Source organism: Salmo salar, chromosome 20, assembly GCF_965601325.2.
Source record: "Salmo salar chromosome 20, fSalSal1, whole genome shotgun sequence".
NCBI classification, from domain to species: Eukaryota; Metazoa; Chordata; class Actinopteri; order Salmoniformes; family Salmonidae; genus Salmo; species Salmo salar.
This window is the reverse complement of record NC_138310.1, coordinates 22,964,964-22,977,579: the sequence shown is the minus strand read 5'-3', so window position 1 is coordinate 22,977,579 and position 12,616 is coordinate 22,964,964. Positions and strand designations below refer to the sequence as shown.

The following is a 12,616-nucleotide window of genomic DNA, read 5'->3' as shown; positions in this document are numbered from 1 at the left end:
CTGCTAAGAAATGATTTATTTTATTGCACATGCGGTATTACACTCGCCCCACGAACTCACTCAACACAGTGTCCCTGGTCCAAACCCCAGACTGTTCATCCTCAACCAGCACTGACTGTATTATTAGCCAGACTGGGCTTTGGTGGCAATTATATAATTGCAAGAGATCATATAGGTTTGTGAATACTGCCCAGCAAAGGCATAGCTAATAATTGGGCTGCTGAGCCATTCTTTAAAAAAGTGGTCATGAAATTGCCTGCAGTTGCTCAACTCGCTTTGTGATTGTACGTACTGCAATATAGTAATATAGTTGTAGTGTATAGTCTAATCTCTATTGCACAGCCTATTTCATAGTCAACAAAATGATGTATTGCATTTTAAATCTATATGCAGGCTAGTGTGTGTATCATCTCCTGGATCTTTTCCATCACTAAATACTTACATACCTGTGCGGCAGATCACCCCAGTCTCACCCAGGGTCAAATTATCTGGACACACACACACTAGCTTACATATAGATTTAAAATACTGTCCAGTGGTATCCACTATTTCATTCTGATCCTCTAGATGTTTATCACCCAAGTGCCGCACATAGCATAAATGTTTGTAATCTAGAGTGAATGGCAAACTTGATTAAGTGAATGAAAGACTAGAATAATCTACATTTTATGAGGATTACAATGTCTCTGTATTGTATGTGCCTACGCAAATCATAACAGAGGGTATTGATCTATTGTTTCTTCAAACTAAATATAAATTGACTATTTAAACTGAATTGTCTACGTTTTTACTGCATTGTATTCTCTTGCTGGTAAGTGTACTGACATTATAACCCCAACAACAAATGGGTTAGTAATGTCATTTTATTTTGAATCAAAAATGTAATTAGAAACACCATGGGAGGGACACCTCCTAGTTCTTCTGTAAACTAGACATTTTAAAATTGTTCAAACAATTCATTACATGATAGATAGATGATCAACATTACATAGTAATCAACTTCAATGATGCTGAATACTGTGCAATAAACACATGTGTATAAAGAAACAAAGAAACAGAGTCAGGACTTGATATGTACAGATAACATAAACATGCTGAAACACACATTTTTCAACACAGTTTTAAACTATGGTCAGTGAGAAAACAACAGTATCCCCGGCTGCAGTGTAGTAGACCCTCGTCAGGAGTGAAGGCAAGGTCATCCCAGGTCCATTTGAACCTCACAGGATAACATAGGTGAAGAGAGCCATGATGGCAGCACTGATGAGCCCAGAGATGGGGACGGTTACAAACCAGGCGATGAAGATGTTCCTGAACAGACGCCAGTCAACAGCCTTCCTGGAGCGCAGCCATCCAACAGCAACCACAGAGCCCACCTGAGTGAGCATAATAGAAACAACTTTACTCAACACCATGCACAGGTTCACACTGGTTTCTACCGGCTCACACTGGTCAATGAATGAATGAATGAATGAATGAATGAATGAATGAATGAATGAATGATTACTTATTAACGTGTCATGCGACTCCTCCGTTATGTTGTTATAAAACACACATTTTCCAAAATATTTTATAACAGTGATTTAGCACTATAAACAGTTTCTTGTTGTTAGGCTAAGAAATTGGACAGACTCATCTATACATTTAAAGTTGAATTACCTTGCAGTGAGTTGTGCTGACAGGGAGACCAATATTGGAGGCCACTACCACTGTGAGCGCTGAGGACAGTTCAATGCTAAATCCACTGGAGGAAGCAAATAAGATTCACAAGAGATTATACAGTATACTGTGTAATACGATACAAGAGTACAATGAATGATATTCATACTGAATAAACATTGGGAGTTTTAACAATGTGATATGTTGTTGTATTGGCCCACAGACTTATGTAAAACACAGATATTTAGTTTGAGTGCATGGCATACCTGGAGGGGGTGATTGGGGTGAGGTCCTTGCCCATGGTCTGGATCACTCTGCGTCCCCACACCCAGAGCCCAGCAGTGATGCCCACTCCTCCATACAACAGCAGCCAGATGGGTGTGGGGGCATTGGACACCACAGAGCCACTCTCAAACACCAGCCACAGGGCCACCAGAGGACCAATCGCATTACTGAGAGAGAATAACATCCTATAATCAGCCTATGATAATTCACAGACAGTAATTATTTCTCTATATTCTCTATCCTCGCATACCTGACATCATTTCCTCCATGGGCGAAAGAGCCGAAACAAGCAGTGAGGATCTGGAGGAACCGGAAGAGATGTGTGACCTCTGGCCGGTCCACCTCCAGCTCATCCTCCTCTTGGAGTATGTCCTGGCCAGCCTCCAGTGTCAGCCCCACAGCCCCTGCCTCCTCCTTAGCCACTGTGCCACCATCTGCTACTGCCGAGCAGTAGCTGTTGTAGCTGTCCAGCCGCGATCTCCTCCGCTGATCTGCTAGCTCTCCCTCCTTGTATCTGGGGTCCCCATGGATGCCATAGATGGCCAGGGTGTAGGAGGTGTAGCTGTTGTTCCGCCGTATGGGCCGTCCATCGTCGTCACCAATGCAGTCACCCACCTTGGCTAGGTGAAGCTTGTGCAGCAGGTCTTTGTAGAGCCCTGAGTCCTTGTGTACAGTGTGAGCCTGACCACTGTGTGGGTCCGTGATGGTCATGGGGCCCATGCCATTAATACCTAAGAGGGATAACCAGCAACAATACATTCAGTTCAAACAATACAGATGGGTGTACAAATACTATAATACTTACTTTAGTAATGTAATAATATTATAATACTTTAGCTATATAAAATGTATACGTTTACAAATAATGTATTGTGCCCTAATTAAAATGGTCACTAGCCACTTGCAACAAAGTAAGGGGATCTCACCGCTGCTAGCGTCTAAGTCTTTGGTGTCCATGTTGCTGTCCAGATCAGCCTCCTCCGAACCTCCAATCTTAAAGGCCGCCCTTTTCTCATAGGCTGGCGGTGTCTGGGGAACAGAGTCACAAGGTTGAATTGTGGAGGGATGCTCCTGTAGGGCAGGTTTGGAAGGAGTCTTCTCCATCAGTGGAGTCATACAGGGACTGGAGGCCACTTTACCTGGTTGACAAACAGGCAGAAAGGGAGCAATCAGGATTATCTTCATATCAGTCGATTCCCTTTAAATCAACACAAGTTTGAAGTCCAGTATTTATTTTTTGCAAATTAAAGAAAAAGTTCAGCAATGCCACTTACGCCTGATCTTCTTCTTGAGCCGTGGACAGACGAAGAACCACACGACCAGGCCTGTGACGAGGGCGCAGCCTAGCGATATGAGCAGTGTTACCCACCATGGCATTTTGTTGAACCCCAGCACTATGTACAGGACAAGGGAACAAAGAACAGAATGCTCAGAGGACGCTTTCACTAAAGCATGTACCCTCCACATAATCCAAGGTCATCATACACAGCACCTGCCATGGGAATGTCAACATTTCCCACTGTATTTTATCACAGTCATAGCAACAAAATTCTGCACAAAACATCGAACATATCTCAGTTTACATTCATAGTTGGGTTAGATGCCTTTACTAAAATTAGAAATTGTACATGATTCAGTAATTTGAATAAAGTAGAAAGTGACCTTTTCATTTAAGTTATGCCAATGTCCAGTACACTATTGAGTGTACTATTGCTTGTGCCTTCAAAGTCCTTTTAGATAATCACTAGGATGGTACAAACCAAATGACCCCTCTTGCTGTCCTTTCTTGGTAGTTTCTATGCCCCTGCTTACTTCATGATCACATGAGATGGGAGACACGTGGTAGAATTTCTTGAGAAATGTTTTACTTCCAGCTAAGCTGTTTGTGTACGTCCTCAGAGATTAGCCATATCAGACAGAGGACATGCTCTGCACAACAGATAATGGGAGTCAGACAGGCGCTGTGGCATTGTGATTATGTGATTTAGGGTCACTTTAAAATAGGCCAGTGCATTACTATGTACCAATCACTAGTAATTATTTTTACTTTTTTGTTTTCTACTTATTAACATATGTTTATACTATATGGTTAGTTACACCATTTTCATCTAATACTTACCTGTTTAATCCGGGAAGTGAATGAAATGTAACAGACTAATGTATGGCTAACTAGTAAATGTAATTAAGAGATGCTCTTTCAAAGTGTCTCATAGTGGTATATGAAGCAAAAGAAGATGTCTAGCTCTGCCTATTTTAATGAAGACTTGACAGAAGTACAGAAGTACTTGACAGAAGTAAGAGAGAGGGAGCCAAACACCATTTACAGCAAAAGGCAGAGACGAACAATAAAAATATACAGGATGGCAAATGCTGTAATGTAGTGACATTGAATCTCCTACTGCCATAGATACAGCAAGAGTCTCCCAAGAGAACACTTCTTATCTTCTCAATCAGAGTTCTCCAACCCTGTTCCTGGAGAGTTACCCTCCTGTAGGTTTTAGCTCCAACCCCAGTTGTAACTAACCTGATTCAGCTTATCAACCAGCTAATTATAAGGTGCGCTAGATTAAGGTAGGAGTGAAAACCTACAGGATGGTAGCTCTCCAGGAACAGGGTAGGAGAGCCCTGCTCTCAATGATACTACATACAATTGTGTGGTTCTGATTACGTGTCTCTGTTGGAGTGAGTGAGATTATCAGCAGTTGTGATACTGTGAGTGTCTGAGAAACAGAAAAAGTGAGCAAGTGTGTGTGAAAAGAGTATGTGGGCAAGCATTAAAACAAGTGTGGTAAAAATGTTAGTCCTGCTAAATGAGCAATACCATACAAAATAGCCTATATATTGTTGTCTATGTGTGCTGTATGTGTGCTGTATGTGTGCTGTATGTGTGCTGTATGTGTGCTGTATGTGTGCTGTATGTGTGCTGTATGTGTGCTGTATGTGTGCTGTATGTGTGCTGTGTCCAGGGGTTATGGTGTGTATTAATCCTTGACATACACCGGCCTGCAGCCTTCAGTGAAGGGCCCAGGCCAGTTGACTTCTTGAAAAGTTCAGCCCTGCAAGTGAAACACAAAGGAGTGGAAATGTCCCATTTAATATCCATATTTCTCTCAGTGGTTCATTCAACTTGAAAATAAAATTGTTTCCAAAACACAGTATAAGAAATGTCATTGCAGAGGTTCTGACAGCAGCATGCTTGCTTTTCTAAGATTCAGGTAGTTAAATATGCTGAATGACAAAACATAGGAGTGAAATATTTACAGACATCATCAAAGCAGACTTCTTGGTGCCTCCAGTGACACTTTAATAAGGCATCAAGCGTGCTCCAGGGGTGTCAATGGTCCCTGCATTAGTGCTGTGAGAGAGCGTTTTGGGAGGATGAAGTAGGTGATGTGTATGTGTGCATTGTGACAGAGTGTGTATTGTACTCACAGGGGGCTCCAGTGAACATGATGGAGAACAGGTTGATGGCCATGGTGATAGCATAGAAGACAGGGAGAGCTCTCAGGCCGTTGGGAACAGGGTCCTCCTGAGGAAAACAGGATGGGTAAGTTCTGGCTCGGAGTACATAGCTAATGATCTCTTCTTAAATATCACTGTTATTTCATATATTCCTCAGATACTACCCATGTTGTGTTGAAACAGTAATTTCATCCTTCTACATTCACTCCCCGGGGGAAAGTTGAAACACTATAAACAATAGTGAATTACAGGTTTATCCATCTTACCTTATTCAGGATGAATTTACGAACAAAATAGAAGAGAATTGCTGACATGATGCCTGACAGCAGAGGTGAGAGGAACCAAGATGCCACTACAGAGAGAAAAGAGGGGTATTTTAAAAGAGAATCCTTTCAATGCATATTTCAACGAGTCTCTGACCAACACTATTCGTCAACACTTTCCTTAACACAGACATCTATTATCATTATGATACAGATATAACACATTGTAAGACTTGTCATAAGCATGCATGTCACCCTTTAATTAGTCTTATCATCACACAATTATAATTTCTGAGCAAGTCCCTATTGCAGAATATCTCCACAGTCATTTAAATACCAATGCGTAGTAGCTCCATCCATTTGACCCCGTGATGACCTTTGGCTACCATGGAGAAACCAAGTGTCGCACCCACAATACAGTGGGTTCCAGATATAGGGAGCTTCAAAAATGAAGCGGTCAGTTGCCACACAGCAGAACCTGTAGAACACAAGGATGAACAAAGTCCTTATTTGTTACTCTTTTCAAAAGGATATCAACAAATGCCATTGAGACCTTTCAAATCAACATAGCATGCAAGGAGTTTCTAAACTCCTGACAGTGACCATCATATAAGCACTCACCAAACATGGCACTGATGGAGCCTGCCATCAGCACGTGTTCGGAGCCATTGTACATGTTCACGTCGATGATGCCCTTGCGGATGGTCTCGCTGACTTTGGCCCCCAGCAGCATGGAGCCCACGGTCTCAAAGATAGTGGCCAGGATGCAGGCCTGCCGTAAGGTGACCACGCCAGAGCCCACCGCCGTGCCAAATGAGTTGGCCACATCATTGGCCCCCACAGAGAAGGCCAGGATGAAGGCAATGACAAAGCCCAGAATCAGTAGCCACAGGTAGCCTGACATATCGCTTGAATAGGCCGCGGTAGCTAAAGTGGTGGCTGCTGCAAGAGATGCTATAGTGGTAGACTCCATTGCAAAAAACTTGTGTGTTTGAATCTCAAAACTAAATTCTAAATATTAGGATAGCTTCAAAATTACTTAACAATGCTTTCCGAGATTATATGATTAATAAATAATGAGGTATATTGCTTCTTTGAGATTCAATAAATAAATGTTTCAGGTATCCTGCCTCAAATCAAAGAATATAGCTATTTTCTTACTCCTTTCCGAGCTCTGTTCAATAAGCGGCTAATGGGAAGGGTAAAACAATAATTGTTATCTAAGTATACAAAGCTGGTTTGAGAGTTTTCTTAGACACTGCGATGATATGCAAAGGACATCCATTGTGTGGTAGACTCAGCAGGTGGTTGATGATATACGATGTTCTGCAAAACAACAACCAAAAAGATTAATCCACCACACTGAATCAGAAGATATAAAGCATTGTTTCATTTCAGCATTGAACACAAATTACATACTTGAAGTGACATAAACCTATTAGACCAGGAGTTAACAGACAGGACCAAAACAGTCACTATGGATCAGCAATGTTACAGCATGTCTGCTGACAGATCAAAGTCAATATGGATACAACTTGGGTGGGGTCAAATGAATGACCATTGTATGTGTGGAAAAAAAAGCAGACAACTACTGTTTTGAATTTTTTACATTTGATAGTAATCCATTCTCTCCACCATGCTCACTGGCACAGTCTCTGTCAAGCTGACCTATTGACTTTAATATTAGTGAACTGTCTGGCCTTCTTTTACAGTGGCCTTTCATTTGTAAACTAAGAGCACATCCAAGAATTGGTGGCTTAACTATGGTGTGAATCATTACCCTAAGGAGTCTATGTTTTGTACTGTAATTTGAGAGATGGTACTTTTGAAATCATGTATGATGGCTCAAATTTAATTTAAATCGCTGAAATAATACAGTATAAAAGTAGGCTTTCTGTAGGCCTTCACAAGTTGTCAGTGAATATACACTAACATAAAAGTAACATACTTATATTATAAATGAGCACAAAAGTAGATTTCAAGCACTTCAAGAGCAGTGTTATTTGATTTAGTGAGGCCTTATCCATGAATGCTACATAAAGTTATTATTGACTAACACAGTAAAAGTGGTCTTATGCAATAGGCCGACAAGGCAACCAGAAAGTTCTGTATCTTGCATAACTTGCAATGAATAACTGACATGTTAGGCTGCTTCACGTGTGCGTTATACTAAAACCAGTTATGAAATTAAAACAAGTGGAACATAAAACCATCATAGAGTAGTAGCCTTTTAATTGTCCAATTCTGAAAACCATAAGAAGAACAAGTTGCTTTAAACTCACCAATAATGTCGTTAAAAAAGTGTCTCTCCGAAGGCTGGTGCTCCACTGTTCCTGTTGCAATAAGTAGGTGACATTGAAAAGACTGCGCGTAGCCTGTGTGTCTAGAAAGCAAGCATCCGCAGTATCCTGTCACTTGTCCACTAGTAGGCTAAACAGTCATCGGAGAAGAGGTCTATATCAAGTGGCGCTGCCAGTGTTGTTATATGTTAAATTGCTTGTTGCCTTATATTTGTTCGGCAATGGGTGGAGAGTAGCCTAACGGCTCATGCGCACGCACGTTCAGTTCTAATCATAAGACCGTAGCCGCCAGAGGCAAAGCTTAATAGCCTGTTTACAGGAAACATTAATTGCAGCTCCTTTAGCAAAAGGCACACCTTGTTCAGATAACTAGACCATTTTCTTCAGGGCGTAGTGTATCATCTAAATTAGGTCTATTACTTAATTGTTTGATAATCAAATCAGAGTTTAAAATCATGTTCTATATCGTTTTTAGTGATGTTGCTCTCATGAGCACTACAAATCATGGGATGCAGAAAGTAAATATCATGGCCCATCTTCCAGTGTATGCGCATGTGTTTATGATTAGTGCTGCAAAATCAACCCATTTCAATGCATGTTGCTTTCTACCCAAAAAATGCCACTTATATTTTACAGGCTAGGCTATACTCCTGGAGTTAATTCATCAAAATGAACGTGTCTATAGTGGTGTAAAGTACTTCAGTAAAAATAATTTAAAGTACTACTTAAGTCGTTTTTATGGGTATCTGTACTTTACTTTACTATTTCTATTTTTGACAACTTCTACTTTTACTTCACTACATTCCCAAAGAAAATAATGTACTTTTGAATCCATACATTTTCCCTGACACCCAAAAGTGCTCCTTACATTTTGACTGCTTAGCAGGACAGGAAAATTGTCCAATTCACACAGTTATCAAGAGAAGTTTCCTGGTCATCCCTACTGCCTCTGATCTGGTGGACTCAGTAAACACACATGCTTGTTTGTAAATTATGTCTGAATGTTGGAGTGTGCCCTGGCTATCCATAAATAAAAAACCAGAAAATATAGCCCTCTGGTTTGCTAAATATAAGGATAAAATAAAAATAAAAGTTTATTTGAGCAATTATCTTTACATTTGATAGTTAAGTATATTTTAAACCAAATACTTTTAGACTTTTACTCAAGTAGTATTTTACTGGGTGACTTTCACTTTTACTGTAGTCATTTTCTATTAAGATATCTTTACTTTAGTATGTGAATTGAAGTATGGAGGTATTTTTTTCTAACAAAGATAAGAGGTTGAATATATGTCCAAAACAACTAAAATATGTCCTATATCTCCTAGATATAGGACAGACACTTCAAAGCCTTATTCCTTATTTATAATTTGAATGTCTTTTTTGCCATTTATGAATGTGTTATTCAATGTGTTTCTATGGGCTATAGTATGGCTTAGACTTTTAGAGGTTAAAGAAGGATTTTAAGCCTTGAGACATGGATTGTGTATGTACCATTCAGATGGTTAAATGGGCAAGGCAAAATATTTAAGTGCCTTTGAATGGGATATGGTAGAAGGTGCCAGGCGCACCGGTTTGTGTCAAGAAATGCAATGTTGCTGGGTTTTTCTCGCTCAACAGTTTCCCGTGTGTATCAAGAATGGTCCACCACCCAAAGGACATCCAGCCAACTTGACACAACTGTACGAAGCACTGGCCAGCATCCCTGTGGAACGCTTTCGACACCTTGTAGAGTCCATGCCCCAATGTATTGAGTCTTTTCTGAGGGCAATATTAGGAAGGTGTTCCTAATGTTTGGTATACTCAGTGTAGTGTCTCTGCACATCAGCACTATGCGGTCACTTTAAAAGTGTAGGGGTTAGGTCAACCTCCAATTAACTATTAATCACCTTTTCTGTGAAATTCACATAGGAAGTCTGCAGGCCCATGTTAGTCAGCAGAATTTGCCCAGGTTTGAATTGCAACATTGCCCTCAAAACTGCTGATGGCTTCCCTTTAAACATCACTAATTATTTGGTACTCTGTGGTGTTAAAGTTGTGGTAGTTGAAGTACATGTGATCTAAACCTTTTAGTCAGCATTTATGTGGTCCGCTTGCCCCTCGGATGGAACTTTTTGACCCATCAAAAGCATTTGGAGGTGGGCCAGGAAGACAGAGCTGATGATTCTCTAACTGAAGTCCTGAAAACCGTGTAAGTTTTCTATTGATACTGCACATACAGTACAGTGCCTTCGTAAAGTATTCAGACCCCTAACTTTTTCCACATTTTGTTAGGTTAGAGTCTTATTTTATTTTTATTTTATCAATTTCCACACAGTTTTCATCAATGATCTCTCTGTACTTTTATATGTATACATAAACATTCATACATACATACATAATTTTTTTAGAATATACCTTTATTATTCCCCGCAAACCCAACCACCCCTCCCCCAATTGGAGTAAACTAATAAACAATAACACTTAGGCTTCTACCTTCAGTTTATACATATTATACACATTTACAGACACAATCTATTTTACATTAGTCATATTTTGTTTGTTTTTATTCCGTCCTCTATTTCTGATGTCCATCCAGTTTGATTTCTATTTGTAACTGTGCTATTTCGCAACATTTCTGAACCTAAATACATTTTACAGACCCCGTATGTTTTACATTGGTTATCTTGTTATTAGTCCCACCCTTCAGCTCCATTCAACCCCTCCCATCTATCTCTTAACACCATCCATGTTGGATTTCTATTTGCCATATATTTTTCAACTGTGCTGTGATGCTTCACAAAAGTGCTGAACCTTTCTATTCTCAAAGCTTCTACAGATTGTAAATTAAAGATAAACATTTTTGCTAAAATAATTATTATATTATTGATTGATTGACTATGACTTTTCAAATCTCCCAGTATTGCTATCTGCAGTGTTAGTTCTAGACAAATGTTGCAATTCTTCGCCATTCCTGGACCTGTGACCAAAAACAAGCTACATATGGACAGTACCAATATAAATAATCTAATGACTCTGCCTCGTCACAGCAAAATCTGCAGAGCTGGGAAGATTGTATCCCCCATATATATAACATTCCATTGGTTGCAAGAATTTTGTATAATAATTTAAATAAAAAAAATTGAAGTTTTGAATCGGCGTTGTTTTGCGTGTCAATTCATAAACCATGTGCCATGGAATGGGTACATTGAAAATCTCTTCCCAACTATTTTGCAGTTTATATGGCACAGCTGTCAATTTTTTGGTCCATAAATGAAATTGGTATATGTTTTTATTTATCACGACAATTTTCTTTAACCATTTATGGCCTTTAATGCAGGGCCGACAGACAAGTTCCTTTCTTTTCCGCTACTTGCCTCTTCCATTTTTGTGGGTAATGCTGCAATTAGTTGGTTGTAATTTTGGGTAGAGCAGACATTTCCATATATTTGTGTTAGCTGCATGTGTGATATAACTCCACCAGTCCTATTTATGATATAATTTAAAAAAATTATACCTTTTTTAAAAATGTTATCGAAAAATAAGTAGTTTTTTAAAATAAATGAGTATATTTGAGTTTAACCACAATATTTGTTGTATTATTTGTTCTATCTTTTCAGGTAGATTAAACTGAAATTGCAACCCATCTTTCTAAGGCTTGTTTAAAAAATAACTATGTTTTGGAGATGATTTCGTTTTCAAACAGCCGAAAGTGAGCAGTTGTAATCTGAATAAAGGGAAAAGGCCATTCTTGAAAATAAGGTGAGACATTCCTACCAATTTACTAGAGAACCATTTCGGATTTAAGTATAACTTTTGTATAACTGATGCCTTTAGTGAGAGGTCTAATGCTTTAATATTTAATCATTTCTGCCCTCCGAATTCATATTCGTTATATAAATAGGCCCTTTTAATTTTGTCTGGCTTGCCATTCCAAATAAAATGTAATATGTCTTGTTCATATAATATAAAACTAGGTGTAAGGAAAACCATAAGCAAATAGGTCAACTGTGATATGACTAAAGAGTTAATAAGGATCCGCCCCTTTTTTTCAATTTTAGCCTAAAATCACATACCAAAATCTAACAGCCTGTAGCTCAGGCCCTGAAGCAAGGACATGCATATTCTTGGTACCATTTGAAAGGAAACACTTTGATGTTTGTGGAAATTTGAAAGGAATGTTGGAGAGTATAACACAACAGATCTGATGAAAGATAATACAAAGAAAAAACCAACCATTCTTTTGAATTTTTTTGTACCATCATCTTTGTTTTGCAAGAGAAAGGACATAATGTATTATTCCAGCCCAGGTGCAATTTAGATTTTGGCCACTAGATGTGCAAAGTTTTAGACTGATCCAATGAACCATTCTATTTCTGTTAACATTTTTGTATCAAGACTGCCCAAATGTGCCTAATTTGTTTATTAATAACTTTTCATGTTCAAAATTGTGCACACTCCTCAAACAATAGCATGGTATTCTTTCACTGTAATAGCTACTGTAAATTGGACAGTGCAGTTAGATTAACAAGAATGTAAGCTTTCTGCCAATATCAGATATGTCTATGTCCTGGGAAATGTTCCTGTTACTTACAACCTCATGCTAATCGCATTACCCTATGTTAGCTCAACTGTCCCGTGGAAGGGACACCGATCCCAAAGAAGTTG

The 12,616-nt window shown here is 39.2% G+C and overlaps 1 protein-coding gene across 1 annotated transcript; it reads right to left on the bottom strand.

The window, feature by feature from the left end:
• Positions 1-847: 847 nt before the first annotated feature.
• Positions 848-8,138, bottom strand: slc20a1a (solute carrier family 20 member 1a). The gene is made up of 11 exons (NM_001140224.1): positions 7,952-8,138; positions 6,291-6,995; positions 6,007-6,147; positions 5,673-5,758; positions 5,377-5,473; positions 3,219-3,338; positions 2,871-3,083; positions 2,195-2,675; positions 1,926-2,111; positions 1,660-1,744; positions 848-1,376 (listed from the first exon to the last, which is right to left on the bottom strand). Exons 2-11 carry the CDS (start codon positions 6,640-6,642, stop codon positions 1,221-1,223), a joined length of 1,917 nt encoding a protein of 638 aa, NP_001133696.1. The 5' UTR covers positions 6,643-6,995; positions 7,952-8,138; the 3' UTR covers positions 848-1,220.
• Positions 8,139-12,616: the final 4,478 nt, after the last annotated feature.

Coding starts and splice junctions, on each gene's coding strand:
- slc20a1a (NM_001140224.1), bottom strand. CDS start 6,642: ATGGAGTCTACCACTATAGCATCTCTTGCAGCAGCCACCACTTTAGCT. Junction 5,759..6,006: donor GATGGAGCTACTACGCATTG/GTATTTAAATGA, acceptor TTCTCTCTGTAG/TGGCATCTTGGTTCCTCTCA. Junction 3,339..5,376: donor CATGTTCACTGGAGCCCCCT/GTGAGTACAATA, acceptor TCCTGTACATAG/TGCTGGGGTTCAACAAAATG.